This window comes from Pavona decussata, unplaced genomic scaffold, assembly GCF_977016875.1.
Source record: "Pavona decussata unplaced genomic scaffold, jaPavDecu1.1 SCAFFOLD_384, whole genome shotgun sequence".
Taxonomy (NCBI): Eukaryota; Metazoa; Cnidaria; class Anthozoa; order Scleractinia; family Agariciidae; genus Pavona; species Pavona decussata.
The window spans coordinates 545,021-561,435 of NW_028145757.1; the positions used below are offsets into that span (position 1 = coordinate 545,021).

Genomic DNA, 16,415 nt, shown 5'->3' on the forward strand with positions numbered 1-16,415 from the left:
GCTAAGAAAAAACTAATATTAAATAAGAGACAAAGACCCTACATCAGGTCTTTCTTTACGCTCCAAATTTGCAGATTCTAAGTCAGTTTAACACGCGCCAATTGATTTCAGTTGTTCAAGAATGTTAGCATTTCATTATGTCAACGTCTATACTGAATGTTGAATAACATCTCGTTCTTACGTTGAAATGATATATGCGCCATAGGAGCGGGTTGGCTTGATAGCGTTCAACAAATTTATTATGTATTAAAATCCGTTTGAATTTGAGAACACTGAAGGCGCCCTTCACCAACAAGGTATAAATAGCTCAACACTAGAAGTGGAAACAGTCTTTTCCGATGGAAAACCATGTACTCACAGTTAGCGGAGGAGTATTGCCCAAAGCGATATCATAAAATGTCCTTACCAGTTTCCTAAATGGTAATTCCTCTGTATATGAATTGAAGTTTTTACATTTTAAATAATCTAAATATGACTGCATAGCTTCTTCACTACAAAGATTATTATTTTTTAATTTTTTTTATTCACACAAACGTGTAAAAAGTCGGGAGTCTTCTCTGTCAGATCTCCTTTTGGTGCAGCGCCGTGCCACTAAATCCACGCCTTCCTACATGAAACATATTTTGGAGCGACCAGCGTTGTCCCTGATCACCCATAATCTTCTTTTCACAGGTCTTTTGCTTTTTTTTTGTGTTGTATTTGTTTTTCGTTTTTTTTTGTGGATCATATCAACGGGAGAAAGAAGAAGTCTTTCTCTATAGCATTAAAACAATAATTAATTAAATTGAATTGTTTTTGCCCACAAACGCAATGAGAACTGGGAAAACGGAGAAACAGCCTTACAAAGCCGAAACGGAACAACGAGCAAACGAACAAACCGGATGAACAAACGAACAGACGAATTACCAAGCTAACGATCAAACGGTCCGGAGAGCACCCACCAGCGTGAATGAACGAACGAAACCCGAGTGAACGAACCAGCGCCAACCTGGGTAAACAGATGAACGACCGACTGGACAGATCTTTTGCTTGCAGCCAGAAAAATTTATATAGATCGATTTAAACGCAAACTTTAAACCCTTATCCTTGCAGAAGGAGCAAGCGACCAAATTGTGTTAGTTCTTATTACTTTCATGTAAAGATAATTCTTGTATCAATAAGTTTAATGATAATATTAAGGACATATTTTATTAAACTCACCAAAATGAAAAATAACAAACAGGTTTGATTTGCCGCCACGAGTTCGATACATAATTTCCAACATATATCATTTTGACCGATTTTGGGTTAATCTTTGGCCTTCCTTTAAATGGCTTGGACTATTCCCGGATGTTCCTGTTGTGTCGGTTGCAAGTTTGATATAGATGCAATCTCTAAAAAAAAAAAAAAAAAACGAGAAAATCACTTTACTTCCAATCCATGTTTTGCAATCTTTTTTTCACTGAAAAAATGTGCATTGTACACGTCTCTAAAAAGTAACGTTTCTCGTATTGTATTGAACGCTACTGCAACGCCATGAATAACGTCAGCTTTAGCTGAAATTTCAAAAAAGCTGTAAACAAAATGTGGCGCCACTGTCGGTTTACGTATTTAATGATAAATATCATTTTCAGCCGTCAAAACACAAGTGGTTTATGCAATTTCTTTCTAGAGAACACTGCAGAGCATCAATCTGCCGAAATTTCATATTTAAAAAAATCACTATAACACTCGGAAAAACAAACTATATATATTATATATACTATATATATACAGAAAGTGAAGGTGTGAAATAGAATAAATTAAATCAACACTAAAAGTAACTGTCCGATGTTCATTCAGAGAGGTGTTATAAAGTGAGAGTTATGTCCGTTCACTCAGGGTCAGACAAATAGTTTCGCGCGAATGGAATCTGACTGGGTGTTTAGACTCGGTTTCTTCTTGCGGATCCAAAGCATTTCAAAGATTAAGCAATCAAGCTTTCCCTGCGGAGAACTGATGCTCATCAATGCAGGGAAAGCTTGATTGCTTAATCTTTGAAATGCTTTGGATACGCATGAAGAAACCGAGTCTAAACACCCAGTCAGACTCTATTAAAATTTTTTTAATTCCCGCTAAACTATTTATCTAACCCAGTGAACAAACATAACTCTCACTTTATAACACCTCTCTGAATGAACACCGGACAGTTACATTTAGTGTTAATTTAATTTATTCTATTTCACACCTTCACTTTCTGTATAAATTATCTTTTCTGTTACATTCTTTACTTAATAATGGTGCCAAGATGACACCAAAACGTCGTTCCGGTTTTTCGCCAATTTATATAGTCAACTGTCTTTCTAAATTTAATCTTATTAAAAACAATCTGGACATAATATATTTGAATCTTTATATATTTTACACCGTTCGCGGCCATGAAAAGAAACGCTGTTATAGAAGATAGAATGTAGTTCGGGTATGTTATAGGAATTGAGAATTGGGGAATGCCTACTTTTGAGGAAGTTGTTGCTTTGGCAACTTAACGCGAGGGGAATGGAACGGGGCGTGGATTTCATGCCTTGTCAATCATCTTTTTACCAATTGCGTTGTGTTTACTTTGCTGATAACCAATCATAATTTCCCAAGTCTTCGCTAGTCAATAGCAGAGCTACCTGCCACCAAATTAGCCCATCCTTCGTTGTTATATCTTGGTGGTCATTGAAGATTAGTTTGTCTTTCAGGTAGTTTATATCGTAAATTCTAAATTGAAGGTGAGCCAAAGGCTATTGACACAGCTGTTTTGTTTGAAGGTTCACCTGTTTTACTGCAAAACTAAGTAACTGTGATCAACAGGGCTAAGATACCAAAGGTATGTACCACACGATATTTTTTTGGCATTAACATTTAAGCTAAGCGAAAATTAGTCTCACAACAAGTTCCTGCGAAACGGTGTGATTCAGTTCCTAAACTCTGCGTTGGGCGTTGCGCTAGTTTGTTGATATCCTGCACAACAGAGCTAATATTGTATGTTTCGCATTTTTTAGGCACAGCGAAACTACGGCATTTTGAATTGAAATTCCATCAATCTGACTACGTAAATTTTTGATATACGTGTATCATGATCCACAAAGGTGGGGCGAAAAGAAAACCCTACACAGGACACCGCGAAGCTGTTTTATATATTACTGACCCTCATAATATCCTATTGTTCTCTCTCTGCATTAAATCAACGAATTCAGCCTGAGGAGCGTGTTATTTTGTGAGCTGAGAAATTATCAGGGGTTATACTAAACGAGATAGAAGAGTCAATATTGCACTGGACTAACTGCAGTGCAATATTTTTAATATTGCATCCTGTTCGCAGCAATGTTTTTTAATATTGCTGCCGGCTCGTTATAAGCCACTTAATTGCATTTTATATTTTTATTAGAACCGACCTAGGAAGGTTTCGAAAGTGATTGAAAGGAAACACAAACGCAGCGAAAACGACCTAACGGACGCCCATTAAATAAATTTGCGCGTCCGGGAAAAATAATTAAAGGAAAACAATAAAACAAAAGGGGAAGCCTTCTAAAACAATTCCAAAGTGCGCAGGCGTAAACTAGGTTGATAAAACAAAATGATACAAGGAAAAATCCACGCGTGCTAAAAACTATGCGGGGGGGGGGGGGGGGGGGCGAAGCGAGAATGGACAAACATAAACAACAAGAGGAATAAAACGGTTGATTGATTTGATTAAATAAACCAAAGAGCACGGAATAGCGAAAACGAAACAACTAAGGACAGGAACTGGGCGAAAAAAAACCACTAGGTAACAAAATATGCAAGCGGGGGCATAACATAGAGAGACACTAAATGACAAAAGTAGACAAAGCGCGCGGTAAACATATAGACTAAAGACCAGGCCATAAATGCGAAAAACATAACATAAAAGTAACAGAAAACTAAACCCCGAGCAAGGGACGAAAACGCCTAAAAATACAGCGCATAGCTACGAAAATTAAACAAGGAACGTAAACAAAATATCTAGCCAACTTGAAGTTGGGCAACCGCGGCGCCCGCTGGTGCTTGAGGTTGTTGATCTTGAGCCTGAACTTGTTGGTCCTGCACTAACGTTTGCCCTAATGCCCTTGGCCCTGAACTTGCATAGGGGTAGCCAAGGCTTCAGCATTAGGTTCTCCTATCCTTTGCATCGAGAAGCTCAAAAAGACCAAGTACATTGTGTTATATACTATGCTAATATCCTTCGTCATGTACATGAAAGCCAACAGCACTCTCACAGGTGCATGTGAGATACACACGTTCCACGGACATATAGGTCAAGTTGTTACACCTTGTAGTTACCAAGTTTTAACAAAGGAAAACAACTAAATTCTGGTGTAATTGTCATCGTGAAAATTGGCCTATTCGACACATACAAATTAATAGGCTATAACAAGTAGACTTATTCACCTGCTACTCTTTAGAAAACTCGTTCCGCACAGGTTACCTATCGCATAGAAGACAGGCTTAATCGCTTAAACACTAGAAAATATTTTCGCCTGTTTCTCCTTTTGCAAGTCATTTATCTTGCATTAAAAATTGTTTACAGGCTACCTATTGGATTCCCACACACAGGCTACATTCTATTTTTTGTCATACTTGTTATTGTTCGCGCCAAAACAAGTTTAATTAAAGTTTATTATTTTGGAAGTGATATTGCACACTTCAGCCTCCAAGATTATTTTATTCCATAGTGTTAACTTTGCATGATTCCTTCATGCACATACATGTATGCACATAATTCATGTAGGAGCTGTATATTCCTATCTGTTTATTATTTTCACGATATTGTCATAAGGTTTAAATTATTCTCGTATTATTTTCCACAGTGAGGGCAATTTTCAGATGCATTGTAAGGTGTAAGTTGGCAAACAGATATCGTTTTGTAGTTATAGAACGGAATGACCAGGTCCATTGGAGAAATTAAATGGTTACACAGCAGTAAAAGCGTGAGCATACATAAAGAAAACAAGCTGATAAAATTCCAATTTAGTATTATTTTTGCATTTCACTTACAAACATACACGTATGCAAAGACGTACACTTAAGACGCAATGAAAAGAAATTTCAAAGAAATTAAAAGATGCGTAAACTATAAACAGATAACGACGCAAAAAATCGCTGTTACACAGGCAAATTTAACTCCAAACAAAATATCAAAAAGTTTGTATGAATCCATACCAGAACGAGAGAAGAGAAGAGATTAACTTGTTTTCTTTCGCTGTCTAGGTTGCCCATCTGGTTGGGTACGATCAGGAGGGTCATGCTATTACGCCGACGATACGATAACTCCGAAATGGGAAGATGCTCGAGCAGTTAGTCAGAACCTTGGAGGAGACCTCGTTGTAATCAACTCTGAAGAAGAAAACGACTTCGTTTACAAACTGGCAATGCAGCAGGAAACGGTCACTGAGGGGAAAGCGTGGATCGGGCTGAAGAAAAATACTGATGACTTCAAATGGTATTGGGTTGATGGCACCCCATTGGAAGGGCATTATTTCAGTTGGGGACCAGGGGAACCTAATGGAGGTCATGAGAATTTCGGCCACTTTTTCAAATTACCAGGAAAGTGGAATGACGCCCCATGCCAATTCGTTGGAGGTTGGGCGGCGAAGGCTCCCACCATTCTTTGCGAAAAGCACCTTTAGGCATCCAGTGCCTAATCCAAACCATAGTTAATAAAAGGCAATGGTTATGAAGCTTGACAAACTCCTTAGTTATATGTTTTTGTTAGCGTTTTTGGCCTCGACCGTGCACAAACTACAATGGATTTTGAAATGTGTTGGAGCAACTGACCAATAGAAACGTTCCTGCTAAGATATTCAACTGTGGTGTGAACGTAAAAACAAAGGATTGTGCACGGCCGCACCCCTTCCAACATAAACTGCAGCACTATTGTTTTCATGGCAAAGTTTCATAACCAGTTCCTCAATTAACTATGTCCAAACCAAGCAGCTGTGAGCCTAATCCAAAGTTAGTCAGGATATAATATTGTAAGTTAAAAGTTGAGAGCGTGGCACTTGCCCATTAGATGTAAAACTTAAAGCTGTAACTTGATATCAATGCTCAGTCAGCTGAAAGAAATAAAATTGGTGTTAGGGAAATTTGTGTCGTGAAATTGGTGATTTTAACGTCAGTTCCTACAGCGGTTGGTTCTGTTAGGTTTGGCAGCGTAAAGAGAGAGGACTACGCGTAAGGCGAGTTGAAGTCAGTAATGTCAGAAGACTCCCGTCGCAGTCAACAGGATTTCATTATTGTGTGCTGTTTACTAACACTTTTTCAACATTTTTTTTAATTCTAATTTAATCAACAACGAACAATACAACAAGGTGCAATATTATACTGATATTCCTCAAAAAGCGCTGTAGCACCAAGCAAGGAGGATGCCCTATTAAAGGGGACGTGTCATGGGGTTTTTGACCTTTGTCGTTAAAAATGGTGAAATAAGAACTTCGCTAAGCTACAGCATAGTTCTAGGACAACGAGAGGAAAGAAATCAACTCAATTCTTGAAAGGAACAACTCGAGATCTGTTCTATCGAAGTTTGGAAATAAGCATACAACACACTGTTTCTTGGTTTGCTCTGATGAAGGGCTAACGAAACGCTTGGAGCGTCAGCATTCAAATCTCATTATGGTGGCCAAATTACCTTATAAACTCTCATGATAAAACCAAACTTTCGCCTCCAATTTCAATAGCTTAGCTTTGCTTTGGCGGAGAACTGACAGTCTGGATACGAATAATGAAAACCCTTAATTCTACAAAAAACGAAATTTTACATAGACGAACAAAGCTCGGAAATATAACTTTTCTGGTTTGACGATGCAGAAATATCGGCTGACAGTGCATGATGTGAAGAGAAGTCATCGAAAACGTAAAAAATGTGAATCCGTGAATTCGGCAAAAATTTCCGCCGAAAATCCATCTGCCGTCATCGGCGTACGGGAAAAATTTTGTTGAGGGGGCTGAACATAATTTGCCTGAATGAAACTTGTTGGTCACAGATGCACAAGATGATTCTATCGTGACGTCAATTTTTCTTCGCCATACCGTGAGAGCACGGGCATTCAAAATAGTGCAAATATTTTCGGTAAATCGAGATCAACATTTCTAAAATACAAAACCATGAAGCGAGAGATAAAACGTACCCATTTGAGCTCTAAAAAAAGTATGAGGAACGATTACTTCGAGACCCAAATATGTCAATAATCCTTTGTATGTCATTCTGCATTGTCTTGTTTGCATACTTTCTTTCAATGTTAATAAAGGCGATACTGCTAAGTCGGTCTTTCTTGTCCCATTGTGGATCTTAAAATTGTCTTGATGCGGCGAAGGGCGCTGAAAGACCTTTCAGCAGAGCACGAGGTTGCAGGAATTGTGGCCAGCATGAAAGCAACTTTCCGCGGGCAGTAGAACAGGTAAAATGTCATGGAGACCACTTTGATGCATGGTCTTTACCATCACGGCTGCGTTTCTTCTCTGGCATGGGTCCCCGCAGTCGTAGTTTTCAAAGATTGACTGCTCACTTGATAGCATTTCACTATCCACGTCATCACGTCATAGAAATTTGATCCAGTTTGGATGTTGTTGATGCTTCCGACAACGAGCTACAACGGATGAATACGATTTCGCCCAGTGCGCACAAAACCCCCTGGTCATTGCCCTCAAACCTTGATTGAAGTTTACTGACGACTTTGTCAATACTTGTGTAATAAAGTGTGATACTAAAGTGGTCTTTTGCTATCTGTTGTGAGCTGTCGTTCGCTGCAGCAGGTGTCTCACCACTGAGTAAGGCCCTGAAGTCGGCGTGATGGTCTGGTTCGAGGCACCTTGGCATCTCTCAAGGTAAATTTCGTACCCTCGATTCCTATTCTGATTTTTTGCGCTATAACATCAGCATGTGACCACATCTGAGCTAAGCTCTCTTCATTGCGACAATTGCTCAGTGTCTTAACGACAGCATCAGCAGTCTTCTTGGCAGTGATGACATCCATCTGTTCTCCCTGTAGATATCTACTCAAATTATCAGTGTTGGATAAGATGAGCTTCAAAACCATCAAGCCATAAACAAACTTAAAGTCACAAATTGAGTGGAGAAGCGAATTACTTTCGTTGTAGGTCTTGAGATCGCGATCCTTTGATAAAGTGACCACGCCTTCCATTATCCTCGGCACTTGCTCTAGCACGGCCCAAATCAAGTTATTAAAAAATAAAATATTTTTTACTATGTCTTTGCCCTAACGGTACATCCGTTTGCCCGAATAATACTATTTTTTTCCGACAGGGGGGGCTGCAGCCCCCCCCCCCCCCAGCCCCCTCATCCCGTACGCTGATGTCTGCCGTGGTACAGAGTTGCGACTGAAAAAGGCATGCAGGAGATAGAGATTTAAATATCACTCACAGCCAGTGCTACAACAAACATGTTGGGCAGCGAGCGAAGTCTCTGGTTTCTGTACACAGCGTAACAAACGAAAAGATTTCCAAAGAAGACAGCCACGTTGATGACGGAGAGTAAAACTGTCTCAGTCCAAACAAGATATTCGCTTCTTGTTGGAAGCTCAAGAGAAATTGATTCATCCATTATTCTTCACCTCGTGGAAAAATATTTTTGTTCAAATTCTGTAATTTTGAACCTCGTTCGACAACACTGCAGCAAGAATTTTGCCTTCCCGCTAGGTTTGTTTCAGACTCGCTGAATGTCTTAATGAATGAACCAGACGAAAATCGTAAACAGTAACACGTTCATTTCACAGAAATGTATGAGAGAGCACGCTTACAACACGCTTCTACTTAGATACAAAATAATTATTATCTCGTGAGTGATTTCTTTTGTTCTCATGACAAACTTCAGAAAATGAAGCATGTACAGTCAAACAATGAAGCGTGTTTTCATCGAACAATAACGCGGGTTTAGTTTTGAAACAAAACTGCCTTTTGTGAAATTGCACAACACGATAGCCGTGCGAGGAATATGCTCAAAGCGTGACAGCCAAATACAGACCATTGACCAAAGCCAAACGAAGAAAATTTATTTCCTTTTAAATGAAACGACAAGCTTTAAGAATTATCAGTCGAAAATGACCGTAGCGTACGCATTAGCTTTCCGTCAGAGGTTTGATTACGGCTGATTTTTTCGTACCTTTTTCTTGGGTTGGTCTTTTATTTAGGTGATAATGAGACCTTTGTCATTTCTTCTTTTGTATTTCATTTTCTCTTTTCCTACATCAATTTAAGTTTTAAAATTTTGTTTCTGGAAATTTTAGATTTAACACTAAACTTTATTTTGGTCGAATAAAATTTTTGTTAGTACTTTCCCGTCGATCATAGGAAGTCACCTTAAGGGAAGGTCAGTTTTCGATACACCCAATCCGAAAAATAAAAAGAATGGAAATTTTCCATTATAAAGCTCATCAATTGCTGCTTCTTCACACCACACAGGGCCAACGCTATATTCATCATTTTCAATTGCCCATAAAAAGAAACGACTAATATTAAACAATTATTCCACTTGCACTTGTTGGATATGAGATGATAGGTAGCCAACGAGGCGCGTGGCGCCGAGTTGGCTATAGCCATCTCATATCCAACAAGCGCAAGTGGAATAATTGTTTTTAATAAAAACAATCAAGAAATGTTGCTAGATCTTACTGATTTCGCTGTGCAAGAACAACCAAAAGACAGTTTAATGGTTGCCATTTCTCGGCCATGGTATAATGGCTCATATACCATGGCCGCTAAGCCAATCAAATCCCTCGAATTGTATTATACAATGATTCACTTTTTAATAATAAATAAGAGAAAAAGACCCTACAACAGGTCTTTCTTCGTGCTCCAAAATTACTGATGCTAAGTCAGTTTAACACGCTCCAACTGATTAAAGTTGTTCAAGAATGTTAGCATTTCGTGATGTCAACATCTATACTGAATGTTGAATAACATCTCGTTTTTACGTTGAAATGACCTATGCGCCATAGGAGCGGGTCGGCCAGATAGCGTTCAACAATTTTATTATATTAAGTTAAAACTAAAATCTGTTTGAATTTGAGAACACTGAAGGCGCCCTTGACCGACAAATGTAACAGCTCAATTTCTACACTAGAAGTGGAAAAAGTCTTTTCCGATGGAAAACAATGTACTCACAGTTAGCGTAGGAGTATTGCCCGAGGTGACATAATAATAATGGCTGTTCTTCGTTGCCGAAGATGACTGTCTTGTGTTTGAGTTGAGGCCTATCTCAAACAGGCTCTCATGTGGGCTATCAGACCCTCTCGGGATCTGCAGTAATGCTGACAATAGTTGCATTGGAAAATGCTTAGAGTGGCTGGCGAGTGTCGTCGGTCATGTGCTCGCGATATTCTTGCTGGCGCTGCTCTTCACGGCTGACGTGGCCTTCCTCAACAGTCCACGTCATTTGACTTTCTGGAGTGTCTCTTTCTCCCAGGTATCATGCGGGATGCCTGTTCTCTTCATATACCTCCTTATCAGTTTCCTAAATTTTAATTCCTCTGCATATGAATTGAAGTTTTTTTACATTCTAAATATGACTGCGTAGCTTCTTAACTGCAAACGTGTAAAAAGTCTAGAGTCTTTTCTGTCAGATCTCCTTTTGCTGCAGCGCCGTGCCACTAAATCCACGGCTTCCAGCATAAAACATATTTTGCAGCGACCAGCGTTGTCCCTGAGCACGCATAATCTTGTTTTCACAGGTCTTTTGCGTTTTGTTTTGTATTTAGTTGTTTTTTTGTGTGTGGATCACATCAATGGAGAAAGAAGAAGTCTTTCTCTGTAGCACTAAAACTACTATGAATTAAATTAAATTGTTTGTAATATGTTAATGCCCATGAACGCAACTGAGAACCGGACAAACCGAGGAACAGAGGAACAAAGCAGAAACGAAAAAAAAAAAAAAAAACAAAAAAAAAAAACAAACAAAACAAGGAGAAAATAAACAAACCGCATAAACAAACGGATTGGCGAATTACCAAGTTAACGATTAAACGGTCCAGAGAGCACCCACCAGCGTGAATGAACGAACGAAAACCGAGTGAACGAACCAACGCGAACCTGGATGAACAGCTGAACGACCGAGTAGACAGCTCTTTTACTAGCGGCCGCAAACAGGCATATAAATCGATTTCCTGATGTTTACATGCAAACTTTAAACCCTTATCCTACCAAAAGGAGCAAGCGACAAATATTTTTAGTTTTTATCACATTCATGTAAAGTTTATTCTTACAATAATAAGCTTAATGATAATATTAAGGACATGTTTTAGTAAGCTCACTGAACGGAAAAATAGCAAACAGCTTTGATGACGCGCCGCCACGAGTTCGGTACATAATCTCCAACACATATCATTTTGACATTTTGGCAAAGGACAAAATGTGTTGATATTGGGTCTTATCTTAAATGGCTTGGACGATTCCCGGACGTTCCTGTTGTCTCGGTTGCAAGTTTGATATGGATGCAATACCTGAAAAAGAGCAAGAAAATCGCTTTTCTTATAATCAGTCCGTGTTTTGCCATCCCTTTTTCGCTGAAAAAATGTGCATTGTACACGTCTCTAAAAGGTAACGTTTCTCGTATTGTATTGAGCGCTACTGCAACGCAATGAATAATTTAAGCTTTAGCTTAAATTTCTCAAAAGCTGTAAACAAAATGTGGCGCCGCTGTCGTTTTACATGTTTAAAGATAAATATCACTTTTAGCCGCAAAACATAAGTGTTTATGCATTTTCTTTGTAAACCTTACTCTTCTATGTCTTGAGCATAATTTTAATTGAGAACACTGCAGAGTATCAATCTGCAGAAATTTTATACTTAAAAATCACTTTCACAAGTGGAAAAACAAGTTGGATATAATATTGTTGAATCTTTATATGTTTTATACGTTTCTGGCCATGAAAAGAAACGTTGTTATGGAAGATAGAATGTAGTTCGGGTATGTCAGGAATTGGGAACTGGGGAATGCCTACTTTGGAGGAATTGTTGCTTTGGAAACTTAAGGTAAGGGAAATGGCACGGGGCGTGGATTTTATCCTTTGTCAATTATCTTTTTACCAATTACGTTGTGTTTACTTCGCTGATAACCAATCATAAATTTCCAAAGTCATCGGCTGTCAATAGCAGAGCTACCTGCCACCAATTAGCCCATCCTTCGTTCTTATATCTTCGTGGCCATTGAAGATTAGTTTGTCTTTCTGAAGCAAGGATTATCGGTTTGACATCAGGTAGTTTATATCGTAAATTTTAAATTGAAGGTAAGCCAAAGACGATTGACACAATTCTTTTATTTGCAGGTTCACCTGTTTTATTTCAAACTAAGTAACTGTGATCAACGGGGCTAAGATACCAAAGGTATGTACCACACGATAATTAAGCAAAGCGAAAATTATTTCTTCTCTCACAACAATTGTTCCTTCGTTACGCTTCAGTTCCTGAACTCTGCGTTGGGCGTTGCCCTAGTTTGCTGATATCCTGCACAACAGAGCTTGTATTGTATGTTCGCATTCTTTACCGACAGCGAAACTACGGCATTTTGAATTAAAACTACATCAATCTGACGATGTAAATGTTTGGTATATCATGATCCACAAAGGTGGGGCGAAAAAAAAACCCTACGCAGTTGGTTTAGAATAAGACACCGCAAAGCTGTTTTATCGAACAACAAAGGTGAGGGACAGGAGAGAAGGACAAACCTTTTGTTGTTTTTATTTGCTTGCGTGTCTTTGTGTTGTGTTTGAAGAGTGAAACAACCATCGGATTATCAGCATAATACAGCTAATAATTTACAGTGCATATTTCAAGGAGAGAAGTTCGTTTAGGGAGAACTTTATAAACAAAATCATCGAGAAATATTTAGTGTAGATAATATTTTTAAAACTTGGTAGAAAAAATTTCCGAAAATAAGGGGATCCTGAAAATAGTTTTTGTAGTAAGCAAATGAAACATGGACTATATAGAGTATGTTGTCAGAACTTCATCAATCGCTGTAAATGTAAAAGCTATCTTTATAGTGTGCTTGTTTGTTTTTTTGTTTTCTCGGCAGAATCAAAGATGGCAATCAAGGAAGCAATGTGCTTTCTTCTCCTCTTCATATTGGTGGTGACCGAGGCAGAGCATTTTGGGAAGGCACGAAGTAAGATTGCAATAATTATAATCAGTGAATGTTTAGATACAACCCATGTGAACACGCCATAATAGCACATTATCAACGGCAAACAGAATCCTTCAGGTTTTTGTTTCTTCGTGCTAATTAGAGCTATTGTTCTTTGCTCTCCACTTATGTTACAAAGTTCGAAAAGGAAAACAAACTAAATTCTGGTATAATTGTCATCGTGAAAATTGGCCTATTCGAAACATACAAATTGATAGGCAAAAACAAGTAGACTTTTTCACCAGCTACTCTTTAGAAAACTCTGTCCGCACAGGTTTGCTTATCGCATAGAAACCAGACTTAAAAGCTTTCCACTAGAAAATCTTTTCGCCTGTTTACCCTTTTGCTAGTCATTTATCTTGAATTAAAACTGCTTACAGGCTACCTATTGGATTCTCACGCGCAGGCTACATACTATTTTTTGTCATACTTGTTATTGTTCGCGCCAATTCAAGTTTAATTAAAGTTTATTATTTTGGAAGTGATATTACAAACTTAATCCAACATGATGTTATTCCATAGTATTAACTTTGCATGATTCCTTCATGCACTTATGCACATAATTCATGTAGGAGCTGTATTCGTATCTGTTGATTATTTCCATGATATTGTCATAAGGTTTCAATTAGTCTCATCTTATTTTTTTCACAGTGAGGGCAATTTTCGCTCGGGATTCGTCATCCAGCGGAGACACTTGCACTGACAGATGCATTGTAAAGTGTAAGTTGGCAAACAGATATCCTTGATAGTTATAGAACGGAAAAACCAAGTCCGTACCTGAATTTTAATGGTTGTAAAATAGTAAAAGCGTGAGCATACATATAGGTAACAAACTGATAAAATTTCCATCCGGTATCATTTTTGCATTTCACTCACAAACATACACATATGGAAACATATACACTTAAGACGCAATGAGAAGAAGTTTCGAAGAAATTAAAAAATGCGTAGACTATAATTAAGCAAAAAATCCCACACAGACAAATTTAACTTCGGAAAAAATATCTAAAAGTTTGTATGAACCCACACCAGAACGAGAGAAGAGAAGATTAATTCGTTTACTTTCGCTGTCTAGGTTGTCCATCTGGTTGGGTACGATCAGGAGGGTCATGCTATTACGCCGACGATACGATTACCACGAAATGGGAAGATGCTCGAGCAGTTTGTCAGGGTCTTGGAGGAGACCTCGTTGTAATCAACTCAGCCGAAGAAAACGACTTCGTTTACCAACTGGCAATGCAGCAGGAAACGGTCACTGAGGGGAAAGCGTGGATTGGGCTGAAGAAAAACACTGATGACTCCAAATGGTATTGGGTTGATGGCACCCCATTGGAAGGGCAGTATATCAATTGGGGACCAGGGGAACCTAACAACGCAGGAGGTCATGAGAATTGCGGCCACTTTTTCAATTTACCAGGAAAGTGGAATGACGCCAAATGCGAATTCGTTGGAGGTTGGGCTCCAAAGGCTCCCACCATTCTTTGCGAAAAGCAACTCTAGGCATCCAGTGCCTAATCTAAACCAAGCAGCTGTGAGCCTAATCCAAAGTTAGTCAGGATATAATATTGTAAGTTAAAAGTTGAGAGCTTGGCACTTGCTCATTAGATGTAAAACTTAAAGCTGTAACTTGATATCAATGCTCAGTCAGCTGAAAGAAATAAAAATGGTGTTGGGGAAATTTGTGTCGTGAAATTGGTGATCAGTTCCTACAGTGGTTGGTTCTGTTAGGTTTGGCAGTGTTGCCATTTAAGGGGGGTACGGTTGGTCGTTGTAGACGCGGTGCTTTGTATGTAAACACTCTTCACACCCCTCCCTCTCCAACTTCAATCCTCAGAAAATTGACAAAGGGTCAAACCACCGCAATCGGACATCAAACTTCCTTCCGGAATTTCTACAGAAAGTCTACATTTCTGACCTCCTGTTAGCGGGTAACTCTCGTGAGCGGATGCGGATCGTATAAGTTAAAATAAGCTTTGTTAGAGCGAATACATAAGGTCTGCTAAAACGATCACCGAAACGTGTTTTGTTTTTAACACCATAGTTTCTATAATATTATTATTTCAGTGAGAGAGGACTGCGCGTGAGTCCCGTTGAAGTCTGTAATTGTCAGAAGACACCCGTCGCAGTCAACGGGATTTCATTATTGTGTGCTGTTTTCTAACACTTTTTACAACATTGTTTTTAATTCTAATTTCATCAACAACGAACGATACAACAAGGTGCAATATTATAATGATACTCCTCAAAAAGCGCAATATCACCAAGCTAGGAGTATGCCCTATTAAACGGGGGACGCGTCGTGGGGTTTTTGACCTTTTTTTGTTAAAAATGGTTTAATAAGAACCTCACTTAGCTACAGCATAATTCTAGAACAACGAGAGGAAAGAAATCAACTCAATTCTTGAAAGGAACAACTCACGATCTGTTCTTTCGAATTTTGGTTATACAATATGCAACCCACAATTCCTTGGTTTGCTCTGATGAAGGGCTAACGTAACGCTCGTAGCGTCAGCATTCAAATCTCATTATGATGGCCAAATTACCTTGTAAACTCTCATGATAGAACCAAATTTTCGTTTCCAATTTCAATAGCTTAGCTTTGCTTTGGCGGCAACTGTCGGCCTGAAAACGAATAACGAAAACCCTTAGTTCTACCAAAAAAAAATTAGTTATAATCGAAGAGCGTTAACCTTTGCACTCTTGGCGCTCTAAAAGACTAGGTTGGTTAAAAAAAATTAAACAAAACAAACAGACAATCCACTCTCGCATGTTTATCAGCCTATCAAGAGCGGTAGGGAATCTAACCCGCGCCAGCTATGAACATTAATAACATTTATAATATTTGCCAAAACGGCACTAAAATTCCTGACTTTTTCAGAAATGTATACCTTGGGACAATTTGGTGCTGTTCAGTCAGCGCTCACTTTAATACCATTGCAATTCATTTTGAGAGCGCAGGACCGTACATAGCGTTTGAGTTTGCTGAGCTATTTCGAAATCACAAGAAAATCGACTAATTGGCTGAAAAAAATCCCCCTTTAATGTGAAATCAATGTGTTTTGTTTTCTTTAAAGGTCTTAAAGGAAGCTTTTTGTGTAGGGATGAAAACAAAAACTTCCACCTAGAAAACCTGTCTGTTTTCGGGAGACCTGTGCCGGAGGGGTGAGCGGAGTTTGCCCCCCCCCCCCCCCCTGGGGCGGGTCGTTTGTTTCAGAAATTGAACCATGAATATCTTTAATGAATAAATAAATAACTT

At 38.8% G+C, this 16,415-nt stretch overlaps 2 protein-coding genes across 4 annotated transcripts; both read left to right on the forward strand.

The window, feature by feature from the left end:
• The first annotated feature begins 2,699 nt into the window (after positions 1-2,699).
• LOC146451796 (CD209 antigen-like protein A) lies at positions 2,700-14,837 on the forward strand. 3 transcript variants are annotated; one of them, XM_085098641.1, is made up of 4 exons: positions 2,700-2,830; positions 13,052-13,141; positions 13,811-13,879; positions 14,235-14,837. In XM_085098641.1, exons 2-4 carry the CDS (start codon positions 13,060-13,062, stop codon positions 14,657-14,659), a joined length of 576 nt encoding a protein of 191 aa, XP_084954767.1. In that variant the 5' UTR covers positions 2,700-2,830; positions 13,052-13,059; the 3' UTR covers positions 14,660-14,837. The 3 variants fall into 3 exon arrangements, with proteins under 3 accessions (XP_084954767.1, XP_084954770.1, XP_084954769.1); XM_085098644.1 differs by lacking the exon at positions 2,700-2,830 and adding an exon at positions 12,245-12,263; XM_085098643.1 differs by lacking the exon at positions 2,700-2,830 and adding an exon at positions 12,324-12,360.
• LOC146451797 (CD209 antigen-like protein A) lies at positions 4,213-5,651 on the forward strand. Its single transcript, XM_085098678.1, has 2 exons — positions 4,213-4,249; positions 5,233-5,651. The coding sequence occupies exons 1-2, from the start codon at positions 4,213-4,215 to the stop codon at positions 5,649-5,651; spliced, it is 456 nt and encodes a 151-aa protein (XP_084954804.1).
• Positions 14,838-16,415: the final 1,578 nt, after the last annotated feature.

Coding starts and splice junctions, on each gene's coding strand:
- LOC146451797 (XM_085098678.1), top strand. CDS start 4,213: ATGTACATGAAAGCCAACAGCACTCTCACAGGTGCAT. Junction 4,250..5,232: donor CAGCACTCTCACAGGTGCAT/GTGAGATACACA, acceptor TTCGCTGTCTAG/GTTGCCCATCTGGTTGGGTA.
- LOC146451796 (XM_085098641.1), top strand. CDS start 13,060: ATGGCAATCAAGGAAGCAATGTGCTTTCTTCTCCTCTTCATATTGGTG. Junction 13,142..13,810: donor GCATTTTGGGAAGGCACGAA/GTAAGATTGCAA, acceptor TTTTTTTCACAG/TGAGGGCAATTTTCGCTCGG. Junction 13,880..14,234: donor TGACAGATGCATTGTAAAGT/GTAAGTTGGCAA, acceptor TTCGCTGTCTAG/GTTGTCCATCTGGTTGGGTA.